This window comes from Phoca vitulina, unplaced genomic scaffold (genome assembly GCF_004348235.1).
Source record: "Phoca vitulina isolate PV1807 unplaced genomic scaffold, GSC_HSeal_1.0 scaffold6, whole genome shotgun sequence".
NCBI classification, from domain to species: Eukaryota; Metazoa; Chordata; class Mammalia; order Carnivora; family Phocidae; genus Phoca; species Phoca vitulina.
In genome coordinates, this window is record NW_022589709.1 from 12,545,344 (window position 1) to 12,561,011 (window position 15,668).

At 42.7% G+C, this 15,668-nt stretch overlaps 1 protein-coding gene across 15 annotated transcripts in view; it reads left to right on the top strand.

Annotated features, from left to right (window-relative positions):
- Positions 1 to 15,668, top strand: part of TENM2 (teneurin transmembrane protein 2) — a 1,203,413-nt gene that overhangs the window by 1,146,756 nt on the left and 40,989 nt on the right. For all 15 annotated transcript variants that reach the window (XM_032403433.1, XM_032403432.1, XM_032403428.1 and 12 more), the window contains 2 exons: positions 7,056 to 7,231; positions 8,717 to 8,952. In XM_032403433.1, the coding sequence (XP_032259324.1) occupies positions 7,056 to 7,231; positions 8,717 to 8,952 (412 nt within the window). The remainder of the gene's footprint in view (positions 1 to 7,055; positions 7,232 to 8,716; positions 8,953 to 15,668) is intronic.

Here is a 15,668-nt window from a genome sequence, read left to right on the forward strand (position 1 = left end):
CTCTCCTTGACTTCTAAGTGATTTGCACCGTTGGGTCTATGATATTGAATATCCTCCCTACAAGGGCTGGCCATTTCTTTTGCCCGCTTGCCCTTCCAGCTTCAGGATATTGGACATGCACAGCACCTGGGAGAGCAAGTGCTCATTAACTTTGCTGATTATTCATGTTTGCCATGGGTGCGGAAATTAGAATCTAAAAGGCAAGATCCTGGTGGGACTCCTGTAATTTGCCAGTAGGTCCAGCAACACACTTGATTGCACAGACAGGTAGATAAACTCTGAATTTCCTCCTTAGCAGAAGCAGATCAATACAGATAAAGTACTAGGTATATTAAAAGATGTGAGAGCTGGTCATATTTCCCCTAACAATTATCTCATACTTAATAGTCCTGCCATTTGTTTTGCCAAAAAAGCTGTATTCCGTCACTCCTGCGGGCAGCACTCGGTCACACTGCCTACTGCTGCAGGTATTAACCAGTGGGATGCTGGCTGGGGAAAATTGTTAAGGCGTGATTCCGCCAGGCCCTGCCGAGACTGGGATGGAATTTGCAAGGATCTGGCTCTACGCGATGGTGAAGGATCTGGTTAAGCTCGCATTTGGAGTCCTTGCTTGCTTTCTGTCGGGGTGCTGCTGCTGGCTGAGAACTTAGTAAGTTGGGGAGGGTTGTTGCAGAGGGAATGGGGGACAAGAGAGAGAACAAAAGACCCCATTGTTGATCACTCCTAAATCCAGGAATCTTCATTTCCAGTTGGTAGGCAAATGGGTTTGGGAGAATGGAAAGGAAGCTGTTGCCACCTGCTGGAAATTTCCTGCGTTGCAGAATTGCTTTCCCTTGCTCTCTTTCCCTTTGGGCCAAGCTGTCCTCCTCGGATTTTGGAAGCATCCTAGCATCCTTCAGGCCACTGGGACTTGATCAAACTTTACCAGCCAGTGACCCTGCCTCTGTAGGCACCATCTGAGTGCCATCTTTAGCTCTCACACCAACTTAGGCTAAAACTCTACCATAACCCAAACACCTATAAGATTTTCACCTTCCCTTCTAGCAGTCCCACCTAAGGACCCAGTGCATTTCAGAGATAATTTCTTGGCTGACATGACTGAGGACAAAACAATGTCACTCTCAGGAGGCCATTCTGAATTAGGCCTGACTTAGAGACCATAATAAAGAAGTTCGGGCTTAGGTGCACCTTTAGACGTTAGCTCTAACTGGGGGAGTATTTTCCAGGAGGGGTCCCTAGTTGAATAAAAATATGGGCAGGATGCTTTAAAAAAAAAAAAAGAAGAAGTTCACAAGTTACATGGAAACTGCGTGATTGTTTTCTCTCTTGAAGAGCTGCTTTTTGATAATGTGGATAAATCCAATTGTCACAAATTCTCAATTGTAGGAGTTCAAATGTGTTAGGTTTTCTTCTTGCTCCTAAAAAGATGGTGAATTCCTTTTGCTTTGTAGTACTTTTACACACGGTCAGCTGGGGAAGAACAGCCTGTGTCCCTGAAAGGCCCAGGACTTTACTTAAAATTACAACCACCCCTATGCATGTGCACTCTCTCTCTCTCCCTCCTTTATTTTAATCCTTACCACTTGTTACCATCTGACATACTCTATATTTTAAATCATGGTTTATTTTTGCCCTGTCCATCATGTGTACATCATGGAGGCAGGGATTTTCATCCATTTTGTTCTTAGTCCTGTCCCCAGTGCCTTGAACAATGACTGGCATGCAGTAGGCACTCAGTAAATACTTGCTGAATAAATGAGTCAAAAGCGCCCCTTTAGCCCCACACGGGCCAAAGCTGCAGTGGTTCCACTGAGTGGCCTTAAGATCCCATTACTGGAACTCATAGCTCCTTGCAACTATGTGTAGACTTATTTGCAAAGAGACCTGAATCTGAAGATACTCACTCCACGGGCAAGTAAGTACAGCTGTAGGAAACTCACTCTTCTTTGACAGTTAAAGAGAACATAACCTGTTTTTCTTCCCATGGCCCCTGAGATCCTGGCCTCAACCCCAATCCTCTGTTCCCCAAAAGTAGAATCTCCAGTTTCTACTACGGTTCTCATAAGGAAGCACAGCACCTGGAACCATCATACGTGTCCAGGTGCGTTGGAATTAAATCTTTGCCTGGATCCCAGGTCATGGAACTCCTCATACAGTCCCTGCTTGGCTGCAGGAGTTGAGGATATTGTCTGGTACCGAGTACTCCCTTAGGCGCCCCACACGCAAACACTTAGAAGTGTTTTCCTTTTTTTTTTTTTTTTATTATGTTATGTTAGTCACCATACATTACATCATTAGTTTTCTGATGTAGTGTTCCACGATTCATTGTTTTCGTATAACACCCAGTGCTCCATGCAGTACGTGCCCTCCTTAATACCCATCACCGGGCTAACCCATCCCCTCACCCCTCTCCCCTCTAAAACCCTCAGTTTGTTTCTCGGAGTCCATAGTCTCTCATGGTTCATCTCCCCCTCCGATTTCCCCTCCTTCATTTTTCCCTTCCTTCTCCTAACGTCCTCCATGCTATTCCTTATGTTCCACAAATAAGTGAAACCGTATGATAATTGACTTCCTCTGCTTGACTTATTTCACTTAGCATAATCTCCTCTGTCCCATCCATATTTTCTTACCTATTTATATTGAGTTAAAATTGATATGTTTCAACTGTACAACATAATGATTTGATATTTGTATGTATTGTGAAATGATCACCACTCTAAGTCTAGTCAACATCCATCATTATACAGAGATCCCAAAAATGTTCTTCTTGTGATGAGAACTTTTAGGATTTATTCTCTTAGCAGCTTTCAAATATGCAGTAAAGTATTATTACCTATCCCCATACTGTACATTACATCCCCATGACTTATTTACACCTGGAAATTTGTACCTTTTGACCCCCTTTCCCCATTTTTACCTATCTCCCATTTCAGGTAACCACCAAGATGTTCTCTGTGTCTATGAGCTCAGGTTATTTTTTCAAGATTCCACATATAAGATCATACGGTATTTGTTTCTAACTTATTTCACTTAGCATAATGCCTTCAAGGTCCATCCATTTTGTCACAAGTTGCAAGATTTCATTCTTTTTATGGTCAAGTAATATTCCATTGGACATTTAGGTTGTTTCCATATCTGGACTATTGTAAAGAATGCTGCAGTGGACATGGGATGCAGATATCTTTTTGAGTTTGTGTTTTCATTTTCTTTGGATGGATACCTAAAGTGGAATTGCCAGATAATGTGGTAGTTTTATTTTTAATTTTAGGAGGAAAGTCCATACTGTGTTCCATAGTGTTTATATCAATTTACATCCCCACCAACAGTGTGCAAGGGTTTCCTTTTTTCCACATCCTTGCCAACACTTATTTCTTATGGTTTTGATAACAGACATTCTGATAGGTGTGAGGTAATACCTCATTATGGTTTTGATTTGCATTTCCCATTGATTAGTGGTGTTGAGCACCTTTCCATGTACCCATTGGCCGTTTGTGTGTCTTCTTTGGAAAAGGGTCTATTCAGATCCTCTGTATATTTTTTAACCGGGTTGTTTGCTTTTATACTCTTGAATTGTATAAGGTTTTTTTATATTAACCCTTTATCAGATATATGATTTGCACAAATTTTCTCCCATTCAGTAAGTTGCCTTTTCATTCTGTTGATGGTTTCCTTGGCTGTTCAGAAGCTTTTTAGTTTGATGCAATCCCACTCTATTTTTGCTTTTGTTGCCTTTGCTTTTGGGGTCAAATCAAAAAATTGCCAAGACTTATGTCAAGGAGCTTACCACCTAGGTTTTCTTCTAGTTTTATGGTTTCAGGTCTTCAAGGTTTTTATCATTTTGAGTATATTTTTATGTAACGGTCCAGTTTCATTGTTTTCCATGTGGCTGTCCTGTTTTCCCAACACCATTTATTGAAGAGACTGTCCTTTCTCTGTTGTATATTCTAGACCCCTTTGCGGTAAATTAAATGAGCATACGTGTGTGGGCTCCCTATTATATCTGGGCTCCCTATCCTGCTCTATTGACCTGTATGTCTGTTTTTACGCCCATCCCATACTGTTTTGATTACTATAGCTTTGTAATATAGTTTGAAATCAGGAAGCATGATGCCTCCAGCTTTGTTCATCTTTCTCAATATTGCTTTGGCCATTAGGAGTCTTCTCTGGTTCCATACAGATTTTAGGACTATTTGTTCTGTTTCTGTGAATAATGCCATTGGAATTTTGTTAGGGATTGCATTGAATTGTGTGGACATTGTGATTCCTCCAGTCCATGAACGTGGAATTTCTTTCATCAATGTCTTATAGCTTTCAGTATAAGAGGTCTTTTACCTCCTTGGTTAAATTTCTTACTAGGTTTTTTTATTCTTTTTGATGCAATCATAAATGGGATTGTTTGTCTTTCTGCTAGTTTGTTATTAGTGTATAGAAACACAACAGATTTTTATATGTTGATTTTTGTATCCTGCAACTTTACTGAATTTATTGGTTCTGTTTCTATATGTAATATCACACCATCTGCAAACAGTTACAGTTTTACTTCTCTCTAATTTGGATGCACTTCTTTTTCTTGTTTAATTGTTCTTTTTCCTGATATTAGAGGAAAAGCTTTCAGTTTTTCACTAGTGGGTATGATGTTAGTTGTGGATCTGTCATATATGGCCTCTATTATGTTGAGGTACATTCCCTCTATACCCACTTTGTTGAGAGATTTTATCATTAATGGATGTTGAATTTTGTCAGATGCTTTTTCTGCATCTTTTGAACCATCCTTGCATCCCTGGAATAAATCCCACTTTCAAGGTACTGTTGAATATGATTTTCTACATGTAATTTAAATATGAATACGATTTGAGTATTTTTGCATCTATATTCATCGGAGATATTGGTCTGTAATTTTCTTTTCGTTTGTTGTCCTTGTCTTGTTTTGGTAGCAGAGTAATGCTGGCCTCAGAAAATGAGTTTGGAATAGTTCCCTCCTCTTCTTTTTTTGGAAGAGTTTGAGAAGGATTGCTATTAATAAGTCTTCAAATGTTTGGTAGCATTCACCAGTGAAGCCATCTGGCCCTGTAGTTTTGTTTGTTGGAACGCTTTTGATTACTGATTGAAACTCCTTAGTAGTAATCTCTTATGATCCTTTGTATATCTGTGTTATCAGTGGTAACATCTCTTCTTTCGTTTCTGATTTTATTCGAGCCCTCTCATCTTTTTTTCTTGGTGAGTCTAGCTAAGGGTTGTCAATTTTATCTTTTAAAAAAACCAGCTCTTAGTCTCATTGATCTTTTGTCTTTTTATTCTCTATTTAATTTAAATACCTTTTGTTTCTAATCATAAGACATGAAAGTCAGGCATATTGGTTAGAAATAATTCCTAAAATATGGGAACATACAAACATATGCAGAAAAACTATCGTTAATGTTGAGATGTCTATATTTTGAGAGACTTTCTTCTACATATACTCATTTTTCACCCCTGTATACTATCAGGGGAATATATTCCTGTGCTCTACTCTTTCCACTCAATATGTACATTTTTTTCACTCTGATAGAAATCACTGTCATCAATTTTGATGGCTTTAGAGGTTTCTACTTTATGGATACATCCTTATTTAACAAATCTCTGATGAATGACCATTTAGGTTATTCTAATTTGTCACTATTAGTAAATAACATCTTTGGACACCTGTCTGAGAGGCAGTTTCTTTAACAGAGAAGAGGACAAAAGAGAGTCCCTTTGACAGGGAGAGCCTGAGTCCCATCCGTGTTTTACCTGGAAAGCCCTGATGGTGTAACCACTATAATGTAGTATCTGCACCACCCATTGCCTAGTGCTGTGGGCAAATGATGAGGGTAGAGCCAAAAGCTGGGCTCCCAGCTTGAAGTTCTCCCCTCCCCACCCCCTTTGTCCAACTGGCCATCCAGCTTAATGTTCTGTTCTCAGCTTTCAAACATCCCCAGAAGCAAAATTTCTTATCACGTTTTCTCAAGTCACTCACCAGGTCTGCATTCCTTTATTCTGAAACCATTTGCCAAGAACCATCCATATTTGCTTTTTTTTTTTTTTTTTAACATTTTATTTATTTATTTGACAGAGAGGGAACACAAGCAGGGGGAGAGGGAGAAGCAGGCTTCCCGTGGAGCAGGGAGCCCAATGCAGGGCTCGATCCCAGGGTCCTGGGATCATGACCTGAGCCGAAGGCAGACGTCCAACAACTGAGCCACCCAGGAGCCCCCATATTTGCTTTTTTTTTTGTCCTACGTGACAAAGTTAAATAAGCCACCATGGTTCTGTTCTGTTCACTGGCTGTCCCACATGCTGTACAAGCTCCAGTCTCCATCACTCAGAACCCACCAACTTTGTCCCCAATCCAGAGGGACACACCTAGAGGCCAAGTAAACTACTTTCTTTGCTCCCCCTTCCTTCCCTCTCTAGTAACATCTCATCTGGGGAAGCTCAAGTCTCTTTCCTAGGGCCTATGGAGGGCCCAAGCTTTCTGATTACAATGTGGGCAAATATTCTACCAAGTGGAACAGCAAGGCTTTTTGCTAAAGGAGATGGAAAAAATAACTCCACAGTTTAAGAGAAAAGATGATGTACATAAAGGAGAAGGGCCCAATCTCAGGCAACTTTCTAGCAACAGAACTGATCACTGGTATACCTAAACTTGGGTGCTAAGGTCAAGTGAGTCAGTGGGAAAACAGTCTAAGAAGGCTGCTTGGGGTGCTGTGGTTGGTTTGGGGCTATACAGCCAGAGAAAGGGGTATAGGCGGTCAGACCTGCTATGCTTGAGCCAAGGCATGGAGGTGGCATTTGGCCCAGGCTGACTGTCCAAGACTATGAAGTGGCAAGTGGGATGAGGTTATAGGAGTATGGAAGAGCAAGGACATAGATGGTCTCCAATGCCAGGTCTTGCTGATTGTGACAAGGAGCTTCAGTGTGATACACTACCCAGCCACTCCATCTTCCAGTCTCTCTGGCCCTTGTGTGGTTCTGAGTGGTGGGAAAGTCTTCGGCTCCAGTAACTGTGCTTCCAAACCTGTGTGTCTGTCCTCCAGCTATGACCACGAGGGCCGCCTGACCAATGTGACACGCCCCACGGGGGTGGTGACCAGTCTGCACCGGGAAATGGAGAAATCCATCACCATTGACATTGAGAACTCCAACCGTGATGATGATGTCACCGTCATTACCAATCTGTCTTCAGTGGAGGCCTCCTACACAGTGGTACAAGGTAAGCCCCCTGCCCACTAAACTCACCCATGGACCCCAGCCAAGCCTGGGAGGACTTCCAGAGACTGGGAATACCCATTAGCTTGTTATTTTAGTCAAGTGTCCACAGCAAACAAATTCTACAAGAGGTCAGTCTTGTAGAAAATGACTTAATCAGATTCAGGAGAATGTCATCTATACTAAATGAAATGTCTAGAGCTTTGGGAATGTCTACATACTTATCTGAAAATGTCAGTTGTCATCCCCACTCACTCTTACCTCTCCATCATCAGCACTCCCCACCAACCCAACACATATAGGTACCTTCTCCAAGGCTCTTTATCATTTTGGGTTCATCTCTTCCCTTTTTGACCCCATTCTGATTCTTCTTCCAAGCACTTGTTTGTTGAATTGATTGTCCTGGAATCAGAGCCCTTTAGCAATCTCTTGCCAAGACCGGGATCTCAAAGGTTTCTGACCACCCCATAGTTACTAGTGCTGTTTGACATGACACACAGTCCAGGACAAGCACAGGAGCTGGCAAGAAAAGGAATTGTGCAGATTAATTTTTCTTTAATGTCAGTGGGCTAGCCCATTGTCAGAGGATACAAGTGTCCTCTCAGTAGATAAATGGTGACATTTCTGGACTATTATCCCACGACAGAGCCTGTTTCAATGACTCTATTTCTGCTCTGCCAAATGATTAATGATGTAGATTCTGTCTTTCTGCATGATGGCTACAGTTTCAGGAGTGACAGATACACATTTGCTCACTATCCCAAAAGCCAGCGTCTCAGAAGCCAGCCAAGTGGACTCCTTTGCCCAAATAATCAGGAAGCAATATATCTGTAAAAGGAGTTTCAGACACATTTCCTTCCTGGAACTTTTCGATAAGGAAAAAGGTCACAAGTCTGATTGACTAGTGTAGATTTCCTTTGGGAAGATAAATGCATGTTATCAGCACCCACTAGCTCAGTCTACCTTATGCTGTTTGAATCTCTTCAGAGTTCTCTTGAGTAGAGGTGGCATCATGGTGGAGTCAGCAGCAGAAGCATGAAGGGCAGGAAGGTTGCTTTTTCTCTTGATCTGATCTGTAGCTAGACCATCAACTTCCAGGTTAGATGGTAGGCAAAAGGGAAAAAAAATAGTCTTTTTTTTCCCATTTAAGATAAAATATATATGTTAAAGATTAGGGATTTGATTGACACAAATTGTGTAGGCAATAGACATCTTTAAAGGTACTATTAATAGTCTTCAGTGAGTAGAAGAAAAATATCACAGCATAATTATTTCTGGAGTGCCACATATTAATAATGTTTTTCTTTCCACGGATCAGTAGCATCTCCGCTACTCACCTTAACATTGTATGTGTGCTAATTGAAGGCAGCCTTAGACTGACAGCTGCAAAGTACCATGGAAACCTGTAAAAATAGGGGTTCTGTTCTCTTATGACTAACAGAGTGGATAATTTCTTTCCCTATCCCCACCCCCACTTACATTTCTCCAGATCAAGTGCGGAACAGCTACCAGCTCTGTAATAACGGTACCCTGAGGGTGATGTATGCCAATGGGATGGGTGTCAGCTTCCACAGCGAGCCCCACGTCCTAGCGGGCACCATCACCCCCACCATTGGGCGTTGCAACATCTCCCTGCCCATGGAGAATGGCCTCAACTCCATTGAGTGGCGCCTAAGAAAGGAACAGATTAAAGGCAAAGTCACTATCTTTGGCAGGAAGCTCCGGGTAAGTGGTTCCACCCCATCTGTTGCCTCTAAGTGGTAGGGGATACACACTTTCCTCAGGAGCTGAGGAAATTTCCCAGGTCCCAAGCCTCCATTACTCCTTTCTTCCATGGGAAAGACAAGTCTTTCTCTCAGAAGATAGAAGCCATATCCCTTTGGGAAAAAAAGTGTCAGTTTCCTAGGAGAGAACGAGGTGGGGATTTACCTTATGCTCTAGCTTGGGATAGCTTCAGTCTTCTTGTCACACTTGCCATCTTCTCCCTCGACTTTCACTCTTTGGCCAATTCGACAAAAACTTGGTGTCTACTGTGTGCTGAGTAATGTGATGAATACTGGAAGAACGATAATTTTATAATGTACTCTTTACCCTCAAGGAGTTAACAGTCCAGTAGAATATATAGATGCAGGATAATCCAGTGGGTTAAATGAGCAGAGCATCAGGGCCTGGATGGAATCACAGAGGAGGAGATATCACCCAGCCTAAGGTGATCAGGGAAGGCTTCCCAAGAGGAAATCACAAGCAAACCATGGCAGAAAGTTTTAACCAACCGTACCTTCCCCAGACTAGGCAGCTTATCCACAAAAAACTAACACACAACACTCATTGAGAACTTTCATGATACAAGTTCTATGTTAAATGCTTTACTTATTTTCAACAGCCCCATAGGGATACTTACCTCTGTTTTTCAGATGAGGAAACACAGGTTCTGGGAAGCTACATAACCTGTCCAAAGGCACCATGGCTAGAAAATGGCACAGCCAGGACACAGTCCCAGTTCCATCTTTGTTTCTGGCTCACTTGCCAATATCCTTAACCACCAAGCCCCACAGCTTCTGGATTAAATTCACAGTCATCCAGATAATCTGGGTCCTGCCCTAGTCACTTATCTGGTACTAGGAGGGACTGATTCTTAACATCATGCTAACCCCTTCCCCCACAGCAGAGAATCATAGGGATCCCAATCCTCATCAAATTCAGCACATATTTACTGAACACCTACTACAAGCCAGCACTGGAGATCTATATGGCACCCCAAGCAAAATCCCTACCTTCCTGCAGCTTACCGTCAGGGGTGGGGAAAGGGACAAGAGGGACAGATAGTACACTAGTAAGTAACTAAAGTAACTGCAGATTAAGATGAGTGTTGGGATGAGAGTAAATGGAGCACGGCAGGGTTTAACCACTACTTTGGAATCACACTTGGGTAATAACTTTGGCCTGTTATTGGGTTGAAATCCACCCAGGCTAGGCTACCTCCCGGCAGGGCCAGCCCACTCCATAGTAAGATTCTGCCTTTGTCTAGTTGGAGCTTCATTCCTCACATTAGGTTATCAGCAGTCTCCCATGTTTTTCTTCCTGTGCTGGTATCTGCAAAGTTGCAAACGGCAGTATCTTCCTAAAGACAAAAATGAAATGAGATTAGTAGCTAAATCCTTAATGACTGGATTTCAGGGTTGTATAATTGATTTTTGATATGCTGCACTATAGAACTTGATTATAAGTAGTAATCGTGCTTTTTCTCTGAAAAATCAGTTATGCATTTTGACTAGTTTTCAAAATAAAGATAAATGTGGCCCTAAAATAAAATGGCTATAATCCCAACTCTGAATATTAAAAATCTTAATAATGATACTTGTGGTAATTAGCAGAAGTTAGGCACGCAAGTCTTATAACTGAATTTCTGCCAGGGTTAGATTTGCTGGCATCATGTTTATGCAAATCAAAACACAGCTTTATCTATCAACACCTCAACATTTAATTGTCTGGTGTTAGTTCCTGTAACAATAATCACATATCCATTTAGCTCTCTTAAATGAAAATCACTATGAGATTATAACAGGTTGAGTGGACTGAAAATGTAATTTGAAAATGAGGGAGAAAGCCTGGAATTTATTTGCATCTCATTTATTTTAATTCAATTCATAAATTGTTTAGTGAATGAAATAAAAGCAACTCCTGGAAATTGCAGGGGAGCAATTGGAAGAAGGTAAAAGAAAGGTGGAGCGTGCTGTGGATGAAGAGAACCGGGGAGTGTCCTTTTAGTCAGGTTCTTTGTGAGCGCAGGGCAGGGAAGTTTGCAGCCCCTAAACCATGGGTACCTGTGGGTCCACACAAGGCAAGCAGGCTCTTCTCTCCTCAACTCCAGTGCTGACATTTCTTCTCCCTCTGTCTTGACTTCCATTGTCAAATGGGGCCGTGAAGTTTTCCATTCATTCCTTAGGGGAATGCTACATTTTACAACTGTCATCATTTTCCTGTGTATAACTAACTTGTTTTTTTTTTTTTTTTTAATTTTCTCTTGGATTTAAGTCTCCTCTGTATTTGGGCTGCAAATTAAACCAATATTATACTTGTTTTTTAAAAAACGTGTTTGCTAAGTGCCAACTCTATGCCAAGCACTATGGAGTGAGTAGACTAGAGAGAGAGAAAGAAAACTAAATGCTTGCCAGCATGGAGAAGACAATGTGAATCGTGTGGTGTAAGCTGCAACAGAGGCAATGTTACAAGGAAAGCGATAGTGGGTCGTGTCAGGAGAGATAACAAATAAGCCCTACAATCTCAGGAGCTTTCCACATCCCAGTGCAAATAAGGCAGGCGGCTCGTCCTCATGGTGACTCACTGCGGTTGCTGTCTTGCGATCCCACCACAGTAGGCAGATGACCTCTAAGGTTGCTCTGGAAGGACAAAGGGGCTGAGCGAGCAGAGCTCGGCATGGCCTGCATCACTTCAGCTGAACCGCAAGACAGCCCAGGAGATGTTGTCTTTCTGAGTGCCTAAGGAAAAAATAAATGAAAGAGTTGGTGAACACATAGCAGGGTCTCTGCCACCTTGATCAGGAAGAGCTTCACAGAAGAGTTGGAATCGGTTCTGAAGAGCAGTAGGAATTAGCCTGGCAAAGATATGGGGAAGGGGTGATCAGAAGTGTTGCCTGTGAAGCAACAGAGAGGTCAAAAAGGGGAAGAGCATTTCAGGAAACCTTAACCAGTTGGGCCAGAGGGAAAGCGAATGTGTTACACTGTGGTACAGAAAAAGAATGCGTCGGCCAAAGGCAGCACATGGAAAGGAATATGTGGCTAGGCTGCCATTTATCCAGAGGACAGTGGGGAGGGTTTCCAGGGTTTAATTAGCAGAGTGATGTGTTGGGATGTATAGTCTTAGAAACACTTCTCAGGCTTCCTCAGGTGTGGAGGAAGATAGATTAGAAGGGGACAAGACAGGAGGAGAGGGACAGCCCAGAAGCAATTGCAGTAATCCAAAGAACTAAATCACTAACAGTAAAGAGAGAAAGAAGAGGGAGGGAGGGGTCTGAGAGATACCTTAGCACACACAATTAAGAGGATTTGACAAGTAGCAGGGTTGCTGTATCAGGCTCTCCTTTTGAAGCTCCCTCCCCACAATCATATGGACTGGGAAACCAAGTGGCTGTCTAGGCTCTGTGAAGGAGAAAGGCTAGGGACTGAACCCCAAGACAGACATGTGACATTCTGGCAGCCCCAGCCCTGCCTCTTGGAATGGGGAAAAAAATGTTGCTCCTCCATGAAAAGCAGGGAATTTGCAGAGAATCTGTGGTGCAGCAACAGGGAATATCGAGCCTTGAAGCAAGCCGACTTACCTCTCCCAGGGACCATCAAGCTTCTAGGAGTCTGGCCAGTTGAGCAATGTGAGGACCCAAGGCTGAGTTTCCCTAGAATTCAGAAGAAACCAAAAATTCCAATGAAACTACCAGGATAGACCAGTTTCCCAGTGAAATTCTAAACCTTCTTCCAGCAACCCAGTCAGGAAGGAATGTGTCGGCAGCATTTCCATATAGGCTGGTGAAATGTAAGATGGCAGACGGATAGACCATCAAAGAACCACATCCTTCCACCAAAAGCTTTATGATGCTTTGGCAAAATTTAGAGTATTAGTCCCTTCTTCCCAGCCCAAACTCAATGTGAGAATAATTATGTCTCCCAAGGACGTCTCAAGGAATCTCATTTGAAAGAGTCTTTTCCACTCCTCTCCTTTCTCTGTTCTCTCTGGCCTTTCAAAAACACATGAAACAGTTGCATCAGGGCATCTGTAAGCTCCATGAGCACAGGAACCACTTCACCACTCTATCCCTGGTGACAAGTGCCATATGATAGGCACTCAGACAATGCGTAAGCAGGGAAGAGGGGATGACCATGCCTCTTTAAGGCTGCTCCTCACAAGGTACATGTGTGTGTGTGAATTCCTCCCCCCAAACTCACCCAAAGCAGGCATGAGTTCACAAACACATTTCCCCAGTATCTGTCAGGAATCTTTCCACTGCAAAACACAGGAAGCCCACTCAGACTAGCATAATAAGAAAGGGCATTCATTGTCTTGCCTAATGGGCCCCCACAAGCCCAAATGATGTCATTAGGCTGACACCTCTTTCTTTTTCCCTTTCTCATGGTCCCCTTCCATCCCCCAGGATTACTTCTCTTGGCAGTTGGCCTAATTTTCTCCACAGTAGACCAGTGACCTCGTCACACGGGGGAGTCAGGCAGAGTTGGCCAAAGGTGACTTCAGGATGACATCAGCTTAGCTTAGTGAACCCAGAAAAAGGGATCTCCCACATCACTTACATTAAAAAAAAAAAAAAAAAATCCCAGGTGACCAACTTGGTACAGATGCAGATCTATGATTGGCCAGTACAAGGTCACATGGGAACGCATGTATCTTATGTTGGACATCTCAGTAAAACCACCTAAACAGGGGAAACCTTAAAGAAAGGGGGTGCTGCACCCAAAGAAGGAAGGAGTAGGTTAAATCACTCACTCTCTCTCTCGCTCTCACACACACACACACACACACACACCCACACACACACCCCAGATATATTCTATATCCTCCATCCCTCCAGAGCCCAAGGCAAACTCCTGGCCCTGAGGCTCTGTTCATATATCATCCCCCACCCCCAACCTTCCCCACCAGCAAGTCTTTTTTCTAGATTTTTTGGAAGAGAGAACAGAAACCAACCTCTTCTACTGAGATTTAAAACTCCTGCTCTTTCCTGAAATGGATTCAGTGCATGATTCTCTCTGAAAAGGAAGCAGACAACCACCCTCTAGGATGTTTCCTCCTGATTACGATTTACATAGAGGTTGCAGAAGCAAAAAACAACTACATGTGTAGGTAGCAGAACAAAAGAAAAATCACTTCCAAGATCATCTTCCATCATGATATTAGTATTAGTGTCCTTCCCAAGAAAAAGTGGGAGTTAGTAATTTTCTTGGGGCTTCCATATGATTAATAGGACATTGCAATTACACATTGGCTTATGTTAGTTTTACCTTTGTGGCAAATGACAGTGACACAGAAGTGAGGTGGGAGGCAGCTGTTCATGCAAACACACACATGTAAACTCAGTTCTGCATGGAGCCCACTCAAATAGCTCTGCTAATATTCACAGTTACCATGAAAGCCTGAATTTTACCAGCCCCTTCCTGCCATTGCTTTCCTTCTGCACCAATATTTTATATTTCAAACATCTATATGTTGGCAGTGTACGAGGCACTCAGTATATAATGGTGAACAAAACAGACAAGACTCAGTGTTATATTGTGAGCAGTGCTTGGGCAGACAGGACTTGTGATAAATTTAATATTGGCTTAAATAATATATAATTAGAAGGGCAAGCCTCTGCAAACACATTAAACAATGTATTCCCCAGGCAAGTATTATTTTTGGCTGAGTTGCTATTTTGGAAGGTGTGGTGGAAAAGTGGAAAGACCCTCATGCCATAGCAAAGGGAAACAGATAATAATCAAATAAATGAACAAATAATATAAAGAAATTGTGCTGGGTGCCACGAAGAAAAATACAGGGTGCAGGTAAGAGGGAATATCTGATTCAGGTTAGGCCACTCTAAGAAAATGACATATGATCTGAGAACTGAAGAGTAGGAATTTTCCAGGCATGGGATGGGAAGCAAGCCTCCTATGCTAGTGGATTAGCATGTGCAAATGCCCTGAAGCAGATGAGACTGTTGCTTATGTCCTGAGCAGGAGGAGAACTAGTGTGGCTGAAGCAGACTAGCTGGGGGCAAGGTCAAGGAGACAGGCCCTTAGTGACCCTGGTAAGGATCTTAGAAATATACAACTCCTCCCCGGATGGACACATTGGTGGATGAAAAGGACCATTCATCTGTAGACTAGACTATCTACCTTCCTTCTTAGAGGCTAGGAGATACGCAACATACTCGGATTCTGGAAAGTTCAGATTGAGAGGTGACAAGTACAAGCCTATTCAGGTCATCCAGGCTGAGCCTACATACCAGGTGCCTCTCTTCTCTGCCATATCTGTACCAACAGACCACCCACATCTACTAGAATATTCCCACAACATCTGAAATGAAGTTCTCTGCCTGTGCGGAGCCTTTGCTTACTACTCTAGCTTTCACTTGCTGACTTCTCCACCTCGAATATTCTCCCCAACTCTTTTCTTGCCCTCCCCTGTAAAGTCTTAGTCATCCTCCAAGCTCCCACTGAGGCAGCATGTCCTCTGGTCCTTGTGAGCCCAGTTTTAAGTGTCCCGCCTCCTTCCCATAGTTCCTTCCCTGTGTTTACTCTCATTATAGCAGTAATGTTTTCATGGTTGGCTCACGTGTCTTTACCCTCCTCTGACACCCGTAAGTTCAATGAGAGAAAAGACCATAAATGTCTTGCTCTATCTTGAGTGATCACAGTAACAAGCACATAGTAGGTGCT